Genomic DNA, 15,746 nt, shown 5'->3' with positions numbered 1-15,746 from the left:
ATTTCATTGAGTCAAGCATCACAGATTTAACAGGAACTTTGGGGTGTGGTGGAGAGGAAAAACTGCACTATATGAAGGAGCAACAGAGGAGGTTTAGTATGGAATCCTAAATTTTATGGTACAGTGAGTTTTGAGACAGTAAGACACAGTATGTTCTGATTTGGCCCAGCAGACTAAGGAAATATGACTTCTTGAAATCTTCTTCAGCATATCAGGAGGTAGCGATTAGTTCTGTTTGTTTGGCTGAAGGTTTAATCCTGCAAGCTGCTCAGTTCTTTAAAGTGCTATTGATTGATTTGGGAATTATTAGCAATTGCAATAGTGATAAATAAATTTGTGAAACTATAAGAGAAGAAAGTACATAGAGCTGGTTAACATTGTGACAGAACAAACATTTTTACTTGTACAAAGCTTTTCTGTTCTAAACGGACACAAATAACTAGAAAGGGTTAACCCATAGTCTCCAGGTTACTCTCATGATTTAGAAAAAACATTATTACTTTTGCTTTAGCAAATATCGACCTCTTTTGGAGTGGGGAGATTCTGAAGATCCTTGCCTACCTTCTGAATAAAATCCTAAAAACATAGAAGATGCTGACGAAATCTTGAATTGTGTGATAAGCAAGTGGTGATAGCTTGTTTTATGGCTAGAGAGAGTTACATTTATCCATAATAAGTTTAAGGTAAATGAAAAACTTAAACTTTTCAGCATTACCTACTGCAGAAACTTCTGATTCATGAGAAATCAGATCTTAAAGGTAATATTTAGGCTAGAAAAAAGTAAACTTGTTTCCATTTCATTCTTAATTTCCCTTTCCATGTAAAGGTGTAATTTTGTTGGGGTTCCCTTGGGATAGTGCTATCTATAAACCTTCCAGGAAAAACTGGTAAGCCTGCTCAGGAAAGAAATCATAAGGGTTGGGAAAATGTGGCATCCACATTTGGTTTTGTTTTGTAGTTTGTGTACATTTCCTCAAACACTAAAAGACATTACCATATATATGGTTACATTTTCCAGCAAGTGTTGCCACTAACTTGGACATGTGGCTTTGTATTATAATTTAAATGTTGCTCAAAAATACACAGCCTTTCCTGAAACACACGTAAGTCAATGCCTAACTATCAAAAATGTTCCTTACTTGGGTGTTTGTAATATGTAAAAGAATATATTGAAAAGAGTGGGATTGCTTACCTCAAAAATATAATCTTTTCCATCCTTTCCATGTACAGCTTTAACAGCACAGATGTCCAAACCACCAAATATTTCAGAACAGGTGTCAACCCAAAGCTTGTACCTGTTTCATAAAAATAATTTTTAATGTGAGTATCTCATCAGGCTCTTGTTTTTCTATAGGCGTACCTAATAATGTATTTTATATAACTTTTGCTCTAAATTCAGAATTTTCACTATATTGTCAGTTTTACTGAATTTGTATTTCCCAGAATAGTAGCTTAGAGGTACTGGCCTGATTACTCTACTTCTCCCAGTAGAATCCAGAAAAGCTGTGGCTCTGTATCCTGACCTAGTGCTATGCTGGATTCTGGCCCAGTTTACATTGGTCCAAACAAGTGTCTGCTCTAAACTGTGAGTAACCTGAAGATAAGATATGCTGAAACACAAATAGCATTTAGCTGTATCCCACCCTGCATTTCCAGTGCCTTTATGCTAGTACAGCGTGCTGGTTGTGGCTGTACTTCACGTGAGAACTCCACAGAAGGAAGATTTATCATCTGATCAGTTTTTGTGGCTTCAGTGATGCCAAGGGGTTTCAGAAAGTAGGGCATAGGGCTTCTGTTCGCCTGTGAAATTCAAAATTGTGCATCTGTGCACAGATTCACGTCTGACAGTCCCCTGGCCTATTATGCTTGGTAGTGTACTTAATTATGGATGGGTTTTATTCTTTTATCAGGAAAACCAGAATGAGAGTCTCCATCTTAAATTATGGACCCAACTGTATTCCAAAGTAGCAATGATAGCTCTATATGTTTATCACTGAACAAGGCAAAAGAAAAATCAAGACAAAACAACCTTTAAGATGATGCAAGAGAAACAGATGTATGACACTACGTGTAAGTAGCATGCAGACCAGGATAATATTCTTCATGTAGGGTTATAGACAACTACAGCAAAATTCAACTGAAATTTAAAGAATTCTCAGGAATTCTACAACTCCTAAAAAAGGCTAGTGTTTCATACAGTACTGAAAACAAGAACTCCTCCAGGTATTTTCTAACCTGATGGTAAGAAATACAGAGGAATGGACAGTTTACGCATTCTACATGCAGTAATATGATTTATTTTTCTTTCCTTCTCTATGAATAGAGAGATTATCTGACTAACAAGGGAATGAAGTGGGACTTACTAGAAAAATAGTGAGGCAATTCCTGTGCTCAAGTACAGAACTGGCAGTGACATAACAAGGAGCCACAATACTTTCCTGAGAGCATTCTGAGGTGATATAAGCTGTGTGTGTTTGTTCAATGGCAAGGATTGACTCATAGGACACAAAATAGCATTCAGAATTTTCAATAACTAATAGCACAGTTGTGCATGGGCACCAGTAAGTGATGATATGACAGTTCCACCAACTGAAGGACATGTTTTGCTTAAAAAAAAACCCCAGTTTTAAAGCAGCCATTTATTATGAACATTTTTCTCTTACATTGTCTAGTATTTGAGTATAAATGAGAGCTATTTCCTTTTACAGACCCTCTCCTGCTCTCTCCTGATCCAGCCATTGAGCCGTGATGATAGATTTGCCACATTACAGTGTTTTCCATTGCAAAAAAATTGATGTAATAAACATAGCATTTGACTTCACTATAAGATCAAAGGAAACTTGTTGCTGGGCTGAGAGTCTTATTCATATATAAATATCTTCAGTAATAGCATTCTTTCCAAGTAAACTTATTAGGTCACATTCTTTATATTTTCTTATATCAAGTCTGTTCCAGTGGAAAAGTTTTCTTTTAAGCAGAATACAAAGAAATTGATACAACTGTTTGAAAAGATCCTGATGGTAACATTTTAGCAATGAAAATAATTTTTTTCCTGTGAGAAACATGTTTTTTGTTCAAAATGAGAGGGTTTTTTGGATGCCTGACAATTTCAACAGCTGTAGATGCACTGACTGACTGGACTGCTTGCATGCACTTGCTTACAAATAACATTTTTTTTGCTGTAAAATACCAACATGTATCTTAGAAAGTCATGAGACCAGCAAAACTTGTCTTTAGCAGTAAATATCTGGACTTTATATGAAAAAAAATTAAGACATTTTCTTTAAAATACTGAAACATCAATCAGTTTTATGAAAGTATTTTTAATAGTTTCTTTTCTGCCAACAAACACAGAGCTGGAAAAATATAGTTACATTTGGGAAGCAAGGTCTTGGATGGACTAGCCTGTAGTGTTCTAAACCCAAGGCTTGCACAGTAGGTTTGACAAGAGGTCACAGTTCTTATTTTCCCAGAGCCAATATAGTGTGCAGCAGCCTTAGAACTGACAGACAATAAAGTACTGCTCCTCAGGTGTCTTCCACGAAATACCTGGTGTGCCAGATGAAGTGTGCACACTTAGCATTGGTCTGTCATCTTCTGGTCCTGTCTGGGGAGCAGTGCCGCTCAGAAACAGAGGGGTCAATAAGAATGCGTAACATTGGAATATGCTTGTTCTCTGCCTCGTCATTGTCTCTTACTGTGCTACACTCTGCTTGCTTTTCTACATTTCTAGGCTAAGATTTGTAGTCAGTCAACAATGTCAACTCAGGCAGTGCTTTCAAAACACTGCTTCCTAATTCATGACATGTATTATAAATGAAATGCACATGCATCAGATTTGATTGCTTTTGGGGATGCTGTTAAGCTACTTCAACTCTTCAGAAAACTTCAGTTTTCCCTTCTCTTCCTTGCTCTGCTTTGTGCACATCAGTGGGTAATCAAACAAAAAGCAGGGTTATGCGATACATACCCCTTTCTGTTACGAGAAAACATCCATGTTTTCTATGCTTTTGCCTTCATCAGCATGAAAGAAGTTTTGTTTTGTTGGCCAGTGTTTAATTAAATGGGAAAATACTTATTACGCTCTCATTATCCTACATTCAAAAATGGAAGTAGAAGTGAAGTACATAGAGCATTCACAGTGAGTTAGCTAGGCAAGGTTAGCATTTCATACTCATTACCCATACTTGATATTGTTTAGTTTTCCTCACAGCAAAACTAAAGTGCCTGTGTTTTAACAGAGGAATAGCTCATGGACTGTAATTATACACATGAAAGCACATGCTTTCTTTTCCCTCTCAGTGAAGGCCCAACCTCACTTTCTAAAGGAAGGTGGGAGGGGAATGAGAAAGAGAAAATAACGTGGCTCCACTCCATCCCCAGAGGGGAGATCAGTGAGGGCACAGTCTAGACAGAGGTTGGAGAGCAGGGAGTTGTAATTCCCGTCTTATTTGTTTTCACCTTTCCAGGGCAAGCAATGGTTCAGTTCCTGTGTCTCCCTCAGCTCATAAGAGGGGCCAAGTTGTAGGTTCCAGACTTTACAAAAAAAAAAAAAAACAAAAAACAGAAAACACCAAGCCAAAACCACCAGAAAAAGACTACTGTTGAACTTTAAAACACCTTTTAAATTACACTGTTATTGTACAGACTTTTTTCAGTTTCCACTGGTAGCAAGCTTTGGAGAAGCTGAACAAAAGAAAATTCATAGTCATCAAAAAGCCTCACAGATTGATTTTGCAAGGAAAAGAGGTCTATATGTTGTGGAAGTGCTTGGAGCAAATGAGCAGTACTGACAGAACAGTTCTACAACAGAACACCTGAGCTTCAAAATGGTATTGCAAGGAGAATTTTTTTGACTGGAGTGCAAAAAGTATCCAGCATCAGGATGGGAGAGAAAAAGAAAAGCACAGTAAACCAAAGTACAGAGCTGGAATGATGACATGAGCGAAATAAGCTTCAGTCAGGTAGTTAACTCTGAGGCAAGTCATATGGAACTCTTGGCTCATGTTCTTTCATCTAATTCAAAGATTTTAAACCCAAAATATGAATGCAAGATATGCAGATATGCATTTACTATGAATTGCATATCAACAAAGTGATTTTTTAAAAATTAATTTAAAATAAAATTGCTTTTTTTTAAAAAAATTACCTTTTACATGACACTCGACTTACTTATCTGACATAGCAATTTGTTCCAACATTGCAGAGCCTGTGTTTGTCTTCCAGTTTCCAGATATGGAAGTTCTCCTGAAAGGGGGAAAATATTACAAAGACAGCCAGTGGTTCTATATCTTCACTATCTCTTAAATTACTCTGATTTTCACATTAATACTCTAGCAGTATTTACACCTTTGTCATATCTGGCAGCTTGTAACAGAACATCTAAAACACGAAGAATTCTAACAGGCATTGCATTTGTCAGTAATACTTCACCGTAGGCATGTTATGAAGTATGTCCATGCTGTGAAACTGCTGGTCCCCATTTATTCATTTAAGACTTTTTAAAAAAAGCCCTACTATGATGAAGTGAAAGTGTTAACAATAAGCTGTTACCAGTTATAAATGGCTTGAATAGCCTGTAACATACTGTTACTGCAAACGTCAGGAGACTGAAGCTTCAGCTTCTCATTTAAAATCCATACCACTGCAGGGTTAGGTGCCAATACTTGCAAATCAAGGTATCTATGTTTTTAACATCTCTGAAGTGATCTCAGATCTCTTGTAGAGCTGGATTTTGGTTTCTTCTCCTGTTTTCAGTCTTTGCTAGTTTACTAATATAATCTAAATGGTTCATGTCAGGGCTTGAGTATACCATCTTTTATCTAACCTCTAAAAAAAAATCATATAAAGTTTTTTTCTCCTCAGACCTTAAGACTGCTACTAGGGCTGAGAAGATTACTGTTTTCTGAAACATAAATGCTGTACTGGGAATACAGGCTAGAGATACAAATTATGAAGTGTTTCCAGTTAGTAAAATAATAGGAACATCTGTAACGTATCAAAAGTATATTAGGCAGCAGCTATAGTTTTCTCTCCATTTTTCTATATTAACCTAATTACGAGGGTCAGTAGCGATTGCAGGGGAATGTTGACTTTTCTATGGGAGTCTTATAAAGTTAGCTGAACTTTAAAGCATAAAGTTCTTCTAAGATGCTATGTTCTTTGGTGATGCGGGACAAACTAGTGAAACGGGAATGTACATGTTGAGTGCTGTGTGTAAGGTAACTTTGCCCAGTAATAAGGCTATTTTGTGATTTCTGCTTCATTTTTTAAAGTGATATTTATGTATGTGTGTCTACTTACAAATTAAAAATTTTAAGTTCCTTACTACTCTACACATATATTCTGCATCAGAGAGCATACTTCTTATAAATCGCAATTCAACTCTATTGCAGACTTCTCAAAGGCATTATTAGCATGTACTATTTAAGCTCTTTTAGGAAGAAAGATGTGACCAAATCAGAAAAAAAAAAAAAAATTGTCCTGAAGACTTTTAGCAAGTATTTAGTTCAAGATCCTCAGCTGCACTGAAGTAATCTCAGCATTACCGACTAGAGAAGAAAAAATCGTTTGCTTTAAGCCATGCTTTCACTACACAGTGTGAAAGGTCCCCTGTTGAACCTGAAGTCTCATGACTGGATGCTTGGCTGGCTGTAACGATGCTGTAGGGACCAGATGAGGACTGAGAGGGATGCGATGGACACAGAACTAACTGGTGTCATCTCAACAGCTTGTGGGCTGGAGCCGTTGATGCCAGGTCTGTGACACAGAACTCCAAAACAACAGGGGTTCCATTAGACCATGGTTAAGTGATACAAAAGTACCTGACCAGACCATCTGGCACTTTAAACCTTAGATATGATTTCTGTAATTCATATATGATTTCTTCTACTGAAATACGTAGGCTTCCCACCCTTCTTCATTTCTGTTCTGATAATTGCTAAGGGTCTTTCACATCATTATTTCCTCCTCTTTCACTAAATACTGAATAATAGAGAAAACAACTCCTAACACTTTTAAGTGTTTTACACTTAGGCTTAACATGTTTTCACTTGATTTGGTCTTTGCAAAGAAGGAAGAACTGTTTTAAAATTGGGGGAAAAGGAATTATGATTAGTATAAACAATTCATAGTAACTTGAGCTCCCCCTTTTCCAACACTTTTCTGCTTTATTTAGTACCATTTAAAGTACGCAATCCAAATTGTTGGGACAGGGACTTGTCATCAGACAAATACGTAGAAATGTCTATCTACAGTTCTTGTGTAGGTAGCCTGCTTAGTGGTTTGATTCTATAGCACTGTCCTTCTTTGGCTGATGTGCTCTGCTTTTGTTTTATTGGCCTTTTGATCAAAGTACATTAAGCGATGGATTTGGACTATTGCTTTTGAAGAAGACATTTAGATGTAGTGTTTTTGTATTTCTGTTTTTCTTCATTGTGTGTGACCCTTTAACTCTATTTCCTTGAAGTCAGAATTCTGTAATGGTCCCAAGAGTAGTTAAGTATGTGTCACAAAGCGTTTTGAGGAGCTGTGGTATTTAGAGGGACCTGATGTTGCATTTTGGCTATAATCTCTACTGACAGATGATAAGCATCAGTGTTCCGTGAGTCATGGATCCACTTATACCACAATTTCCCACAGAATTATAAAACTGAAGCTCTTAATAACTCTCTTTAAGCTACAAAAACAAATGTTCAGCTGGTATTTTTTGTGGTGGTTCTCTAAGTACTCTGTTCCTGTGTCACAGAACAAAATGAGAACCAGCTGTAAAATAATATTCTACTGACATAATGTATATGTATGCATATGAAGAATTTTTCAGACATTTGGTAAATTTTCTCCTTTTCATGATGCTTTGTAACAATGGATTGGTATTTCATATTTTTTTGTGTGTGATTTAACTGTATGAAAGACTCTAGAGAAAAAATGACTGCTAGACTTTTAGCATTTGGATGAACCCATAGTTTCTGAGCAGAAACTTAAAAATAAATAAAAGGTAGGAGGAACAGGCTGTCATTTTAACTTATTTTTGCCATCCCTTAGGCCAACTGCTTCTTCTGTGAAGAAGAAACATTTATGTTTGAAAATGATAAATTTACCACGGCTGACTCTTCCGAAATTATTCCAGATACTGAACAGCATTTAAATATCAAGTCAAAGAAAAAAAATGTAGGGCTCTCTCCTACAAAATGTAGTGGTCCAATTTCTACCATAGGGAACGAACCATCAAGTTACTAATATTGCATCTAACTGCTGGTATCTGGCGGTGTGTCATAACCATTAAGAGTTGGGCCTATTCCTAAGGCTCTGCCACTTGGGAGCTGTAAGACAGAGACAAATCAACTCTGTTTGTTATAAACAACAGAGGAGGGGAGAGATGGGTAGAACAACATAATAAATCTGCCTGTTAAAGCACCAACAAGAGAGAGAAGTACTATCCTAGCTTTGAAGAGGCAGAAGTAGTTGTATGAAAAGGTCTGGGATAGAGAAAGAAGGCTGAGTGGTGACTGGAGGTAGAGGGAGAACAAGTCTGTTGAATGGCACTGAGTAGAATAAAAGGGGCAAGGGAGAACCTGGGGCAATAAAAAAGGTTAGGCATAAGGGGTAAGGACTAAGAGGCAGAACGACAGAATTGGTCTGGGAAAGCGGCGGGACTGGACCAAGATGTGTTTTGGACAGATAGGTGACCTTGGGGTGTAGGGTATGGTGCTATCAGAAAAAGTAGGATGGATGTCTCCAGATATGGGGCTAAAGCCAGGAAAAGTCAACAGTCTGGAACACCAATGTAAGACAAACAAGCACAATTGGAATTAACTTTCCTGGAGAAGCCAGGGGCTAAAAGCTGTGTCATTCAGAAGGATTTGTTTATGATTCTTCTTGCCTAGAGGGAGACGTGGGGTAGGCCCAACAGACCTGAAATTCTGTAGGGAGCTGGAGTTACAGAGTTTCTGTCCTGCATCACTAAGAACACTGAACTTCACTGGCGAAGGATTCCAGAAATGTCTTGATCCTCACAAGCTCTTTGAGTGTTCTATCTTTCCAACACACTGTCTTTGCAAAATTTAGATAGTTCTGGGTTCAAAGTAAAGCAGAAGGACTGAGTGTCCATACTGCTGGATGGATCTGACCTATGGGAACAGTATTTCCACCCAGTTCTGTGTTGTGCTTTCTTGAGGCCCCTCAGATGTACAGTGAGAGGTAGATGGACAACTGAGTTGTTCTTGAAAGGCCTATCTTTGATGTTCTTTCTCAAATACCCCTTCAAGTGGCATGTCAGGAGAGGCCAGCAGTTACTCATACAGTTATGACCTTGTGACAGTAATGTCTTAGGGGACAAGTCAGGAGTATGTGGCCTTCCAGTATCAACCTAAGGAGATAAATTTTGCCCCTTCCCCCCCACCCTGGGCAAAAGGTTCTACTTTCTCATAGAGCTTGTTGGCTGTTCCTAAATTACTTGACACTTAATGCTAGCCCTGTCTTTAATATTATAAAACATTGTAAACATTTCCTTTAACCCTGCTCCAACTTCTGCTTCTCTTAGTATTTATGGTTTGCTTGGAGTTCAGTTGTTTTTACTGATAAAGAATTTGACTGTACCTTACAAATGTCAACATACAAGAAACCTCTGATCCCTCCAATGTTCCAGGGGTTCCTAGAGAAATATCTTTGCATGTGTATGTGGGTGTGCATATGTAAGTGCATATGTATTTTTATCCATGTTCTGTTATATTTTTCCTGCCTCAGAATTGTAAGTATGATGGAACAAAGACATGAGATGATCTAACTTGTCTTAAAAACATGAATGAAATGAGTTTATGACAGATTACCTTGCTTCATAATTGAAATATAGTAAAAATATGCTTAAACACAGTTACCATAGCTCAACTACTACACGATAACCTGTTTTGCTGCTCTAGCTTAATGTTGCCTATGAAACTGAATCATCCTTTTAGCCTCTCGTATAGTCATGATCTGTAGGGATTGATTCATGGACTCTGGCGCGGGCAAAACCAGAGACCTTTATTGCTTACAAGTTTGTGCTTATATAGATTCACTAGCTGTCCACACGCTCTAGTTTGTTCATGGATTGGTTAACCCCTGCTGTTCACATGCCACGGCTAAGCTTTTAAATGGTGCTGTTAATCAAGACACGCATCTTCTAGTTTCGGTCTCACATCTGTGCTTCAAAACATTTTTATCTTCAGCTCACTTTCTGCGCTTGCTTCATTACTTGCTTTCTCATTCTATTTCCTTCAAGGCTATGTTGAATTGTTCAAGGTCGCTTGCAACACTCCCTGCAAATCCCACAATGATCTTTAAGCAAACACCTGGATTCTAAAATTAGAAGAGATTTTCATCCATATATGTGAAGGCCACTGTAAGATGAGAATTTTTCTTACATGTGCTACGTTAAAAGGAGAGTACTTTGTTCCATTAAAGTGTTACAATTCAGGTTTGTGTGAATGAATGCCATCTAACTATCCTTAGAGGGAGAAAAAAGTTGGTGAAAAGATACAAAGGAGTCTGATTTAACAAGTACTTTATAAAAACAAATCCCCTTCCAAACACTCCTCTCTTTAAATGAAAAAATAAACAAAGGTTAGCAGAAAAAACACTCTGGCAGGCCCACCTGTTGTCTTATTCTCCTCCTCCCAGTTACAATCAACTTAAAAACAAATCTTGATAAATCTAAAAGTCTAAAATACTGTCTTTCCAGAGAGTATGACATTGGAGGCATGGAGTCACCACATCAGCTCAGAGATGCATCCAACAGTCTTAATCTTATTGGTGCTTATCAATTTTGAAACAAAAGGATGAAAGAATATAAGTTTTTGGCTCACATGTATGCTTTGTAGTTACTGCCTATCTTTTGGATCCTGATGTCATATTTGGAGTCTATGAAGGGTTCAGTAGTGGCGTAGGTCTGAGTAAGTGCTACCACGCTGGCTATGTCCTGAAAATCGTAGTGGTTGTCTACCTTGATCTGTAGTCATCATAGCACAAGTAAACAGCATATACAAAAGAAAAAAGAGTAATTAGGAATAAAATGTAGAATTCAGTTGCAAATGGCATTCATGAGAAGTACGTTTTTTGACAGCATCAGTTTATTAAAAAAAGTATTGGATATTTTATCTGATTTCTAGATTCTATAACATTCCTGCATTGAAGTGTCTATTTTTCTAGGCAAAATATTACCTGTTCAACTGTAGATAGCAATTTGCAGACAGTGGAATTTTATTTTGCTTTTCAAATTTTTTTTTTTAAGTGTTGACCGTTAATTTTAGATCTGCAGGCCTTAGAAGTTTTCAAGGTGTGATAATACGCAACACTAATTTATATAGAATTCTTGTTGCTTCTGTAAATTGCTCATGTAACTAAATGTATATGGAGCCCACCAGGTACTATCACATCATGTATCACCCAGGAGGGAGGAGATGAAGGGTCATGATATGCTGATGAGTGCACATTCACATGGAGCACAGAGGGTTGGCTCAAGACAACAGAACCAGTTTTTCTCATTTTTCCGACTTCTCTGCAAGGAGTCAGGCTTTCTAGGAGTGGGATTTACTAGTTGTGGAACACTGTGCTAAGACGGTGAGTGGTACTAAACTCATCAACTTTAACATCTTGAAATAAGAGGGAGGTGGAAAAGTGGGGAATATTGATTTAGGGAGAGAAGGAGAAGTAGACTTTAGAGGATAGATGGAGGACAGAGACATTACTTTTGGACAGGGAGGGCACACCTCTATGGTTGACTTAAAGGAAGCTGGCCGAAGTGGGGAGAAAAAGTGACTCAGAAGAGATGTCTAGTAGAAAATGGGAGAGGGAAACTGGAACTCCAACACACTGACCCAAAGTACATTTCAGAATGGTGAGGAAAGGAGGCAGGGATTAGTATTTCTCATGTTATCTAATAGTAGGAGAGTTTGTCACTCCTTGCAAGCCCAGCGTCTTGCTTGCTTCCACTGCCATCTGGTACTTAAAAGGGAACCTGTGGGCCAGAGTGTCATGGCTGTGAGAAGGGACTTGCATGTTAAATGGAGTCTGATGAAGCTAGAAGAAGTCATAAGCCCTAAGTATTTGCTCTCAGCTCTCAGATGGAGAAGAATACAGACCAATTTGCCTTTTGAGAGTCACAAAACCAGACACAATGCCTGGTTTCAACTTAGTTTCTGAAAACTTGATAGCATATGCAAGTCTAATCATAACCCATGGAAACACTACTCCTAGCAATGCCTTTAGAGAGGACTGGGGTATGAGGAGAACCTTTATTTGGACTCTGACAGTAAGCATTTCACTATGAAAGACTGGCATTTGATCTTTAAGAATTAAAAATATTTTATAGCTAAAAAAATCTGGATTTATTTCTAGACATTTGATATGCTAAACATTTCTGTGCATTATTTCCCTTTTCTAGAAATGAGAGTTGAATATTGAAAGTACAGTATAAACATTCTAATACTTCACATATGCAATCCACAGAAACTGCAGTTGAAGTCATTAGTGGTTAATTCTGCTCTCAATTAAATTGGCTACTGTATTTCCACTGACTTACTAAGTATGAAATAAACCAGAACAGTCATAGGCAAACGAACGTAACATACAGTACAAGTTGTGTAATTACTGAATAAAATACAATTCAATCAGTTTTCTATTTCTATTGCTAGTGGCAAATATTGTGTTCATGGAGCTTTTGGAGATTCAAGATGATAAATGTAACTATTCTCTGATGATTTATTTTAAAATCTAGAACACTTAAAGCACTGAAGTGTTTTCAGTGAAAGTGGTTAATCTGGTAACGCCTAGAAATTTTCACTGACATCAATGAAAGCGGGACTTAAATCATATCCCATTGAACCATCATTGTGAGATAAGTGATATCAAAACAACTGTACTCACCACTGAAATGCAATTACTTTGGAGAAAGAAAGCAGTAGTTATATAGTGGTATGAAACAATCACAGAGAATACATTAAGATAGGAAATGAATAAAAGTTCAGTATCAACCTGAAACTAATAAAGAACCAAGGCAAAACCTTCTTATATTCCCAGGTCCAAAAAGTTGGATTGTGCAAACAGACCTTGACCCTTAAGTAGTTTCACTGCAGTCAACTAAACTACTAACTAAGGTTCTGCTTTGAGAAAGCATCTCGGCATGTTTCAAAGAATGTCCTATATAGGACAACGCATAAACTGAAAAGGTATCAGTGTGAAAATATATTATGCGGTTTAGTATTTTCCTAGAGAGAGATGCTTTCTTGAACAATACACAAGCAGAGATTCGCAAGGGTAGGGATCTGAGACAGAATTTGGACAGCGAAAAGTTAAAATATCCAGGAAACAAAAGAACATGCATATTATTTTAGACAAACACCCAGCCTTCTAACATGCAGTAAGTAGCATCTGCACCTTTCCCATGCCTGAATGAGCATGTCCAATCTTCACAACAACAGGGAATGTTGGCATTGTTAGCTAAGGGGGAAAACAAATAAGACATGTTAGAGAGAGCAACCATGAGTTAAATGATTAAGCGACATCGTTTATGAAAATTATTTAAGGATGGTCATAACTCAGCCAAAACTGTTCTTGTCATGTGGGTATTCAAACTGTTATTCATCTATGTAAGACTATGTGTTCTGATTAATTACTGTGCACGTTTTCCGAGCGCTACGTTATTCCAAATACATTCAATTGGTGTACTTCTATCTTAACTTTTTGGTGTGTCTTTCTTTTGACTTCACTTTTTAAACTGAGTTCTGCTGTTTCCTATTTCATGTTTTGCTACTGTGTTTTCTGACCTGTAAACTCACACTCTCCAAGGTTATAATCATTAATGATATCAAATTAATCACCTTTTTCCTTTTCCCCTTGATTTCCATTATTTAGCAAGGCTGCAAATTCTTTTTGTGACCACTTATGAAAGTAATGATGTTTAATTCACAAAAAAACATTCTTTAAAGGCAGATCCTAGCTTTCTGTTATGGAATATCCAAGTTCTCTAGGAAAGGCTCCAGATTCTGCATAGAATGCAAGTAATAATTCAGCCACTGATTAGGAAATCAAATATACAAAGGCATATGAATGTGCTTTACTCAATTAAATTATAATGGTTCTGTCTCTGAGAGACTTCTGTGAATAAGCAGTTTTACTTCCATCATTCATTTGAAGAAGTTTTAGATCTCCCAATCATGGGTACAGCTGGCACTTCTTCCACCTAAAATGTACATATATTGAACCTCTATCAAGCAAGCATAAATACAAATACTTAGTAGAACAGGATTATAACTAGAAATAAGAAACTGGACACTCTCAACATGTAATTAAACTGGGCAGCAGCAGGACAGTAAATGTTATGGGGTCTGAAACCTTCATTTAGTACCAAACTTAAACACAGTAAATACAATCAAAGGCAAAGCTGATGCTTTAGAAAATAAACTAAGAATTTTCAGAGATTTTATGAGAAATGTATTTTCCAGATACTTACAAAGGATTGTCAAGAGGTTAAATGGAGTTCACACTTATCTTACTGTGCTTTGCACAGAACTGCACAGAAACACACAAACACAAACAGATATCGACATGGAAAAGGTCACGGGATTGTAAATATTGACATCAAGATCAAGAGAGGAAGAATAGGAAGGTCACTTTGCTTTTGGTATCATCCAAACCTGTTTGTAGGGTTATAAAGCTAATTAAAATGCACATGTGCTTTTCCTATATTTTAAATATTTATTTTCAATATGATTTAAGGATGCCTGCTTTAAAAATACTTTAACTGAAAGGCAAATCTGCACGAGAACAAGTGGGCATTCACTGCAAGGTACATATTCTATACTACTTACCATCAGATTCCCAGTACAATACATTAACCTATTTCTTTTTTTCTTTTGATGGACTTCCTCTGACTTTCCTAAATGCATACCGATGCAATACTGTTTCATTCTGATTATTTTTTTTTAAACATATAAGGGACATTTAACCAAACAAATCCAAGTTGCTCGGTTTTTACAGAATCTCAGTTTCTGCTTTGCCTGATCAGAAGAAAAAGGAGGAACCTTTGGATCTACTCTTTTAACACACCAGAGTTTTTGAAGCCTGATGAAACTACAGGGTCCTACAGTTGTCAGCTACGCAACACAAGCCTTGGAGGTTTTTCATTGATTTCTGCATCAAACTCAAAGCTAAGGCTAGTATGTCTTCTCAGAAGAAAACTACATTTGATTTAAAGACTTGCAGTTGTGAAAAATTTACTGCAATCCTAGTTAATTTATTCCATTAGTTAAGTAAAGACATCACATATGTACCTTCTGCCAGGGCATCCTCAAGATTTGAAATCAAGGCTTACCACCACAGACAAGCAGACCATTCTCAAAACCATCTCTTAGTGCTTTATATTAGATATGTAACTGTAGCTGCCACATTTCAGTACCTGTGTAAAGGTAACTTGTATTTTTTGCAGAGATTCTGGCTACTTAGGCTAACACTGTAGGAATCAATAACTATGAAAACTTGGAAAGTCTTTTATTTAACTCTTGTTGAGGAACCACTTCAAGCATTGGTCTTTAAATCCAAAATACATTTAATTGCTTTTTACTGATCTGTTTCAATCTAACCAATTTAAGTTAAGGCATGTAAGCTTGAAAAAAATTGATTAGTTTCAAAATAGCCTAAAGCACTTGCAAAAGCATTATACAGTAAAGGTCACTTATACAGCAATTTAAAAATAAAGTTCTTCCTCAACTGCA

General features: G+C 37.0%; 1 protein-coding gene across 1 annotated transcript in view; it reads right to left on the bottom strand.

Moving 5' to 3' along the window:
• Window positions 1-1,139: 1,139 nt before the first annotated feature.
• SYN2 (synapsin II) overlaps window positions 1,140-15,746 on the bottom strand; it is a gene marked incomplete at both ends in the record, with an annotated part of 82,883 nt that continues 68,276 nt past the window's right edge. Inside the window, 4 exons of the mRNA XM_009697673.1 lie at window positions 1,140-1,295; window positions 5,173-5,247; window positions 10,842-10,984; window positions 13,411-13,473. Coding sequence (XP_009695975.1) covers window positions 1,140-1,295; window positions 5,173-5,247; window positions 10,842-10,984; window positions 13,411-13,473 — 437 coding nt within the window. The remainder of the gene's footprint in view (window positions 1,296-5,172; window positions 5,248-10,841; window positions 10,985-13,410; window positions 13,474-15,746) is intronic.

This window comes from Cariama cristata, unplaced genomic scaffold (assembly GCF_000690535.1).
Source record: "Cariama cristata isolate BGI_N322 unplaced genomic scaffold, ASM69053v1 scaffold803, whole genome shotgun sequence".
Taxonomy (NCBI): domain Eukaryota; kingdom Metazoa; phylum Chordata; class Aves; order Cariamiformes; family Cariamidae; genus Cariama; species Cariama cristata.
Note: the sequence above shows the minus strand (reverse complement) of the source record. Positions and strands in the feature narration are given on the sequence as shown.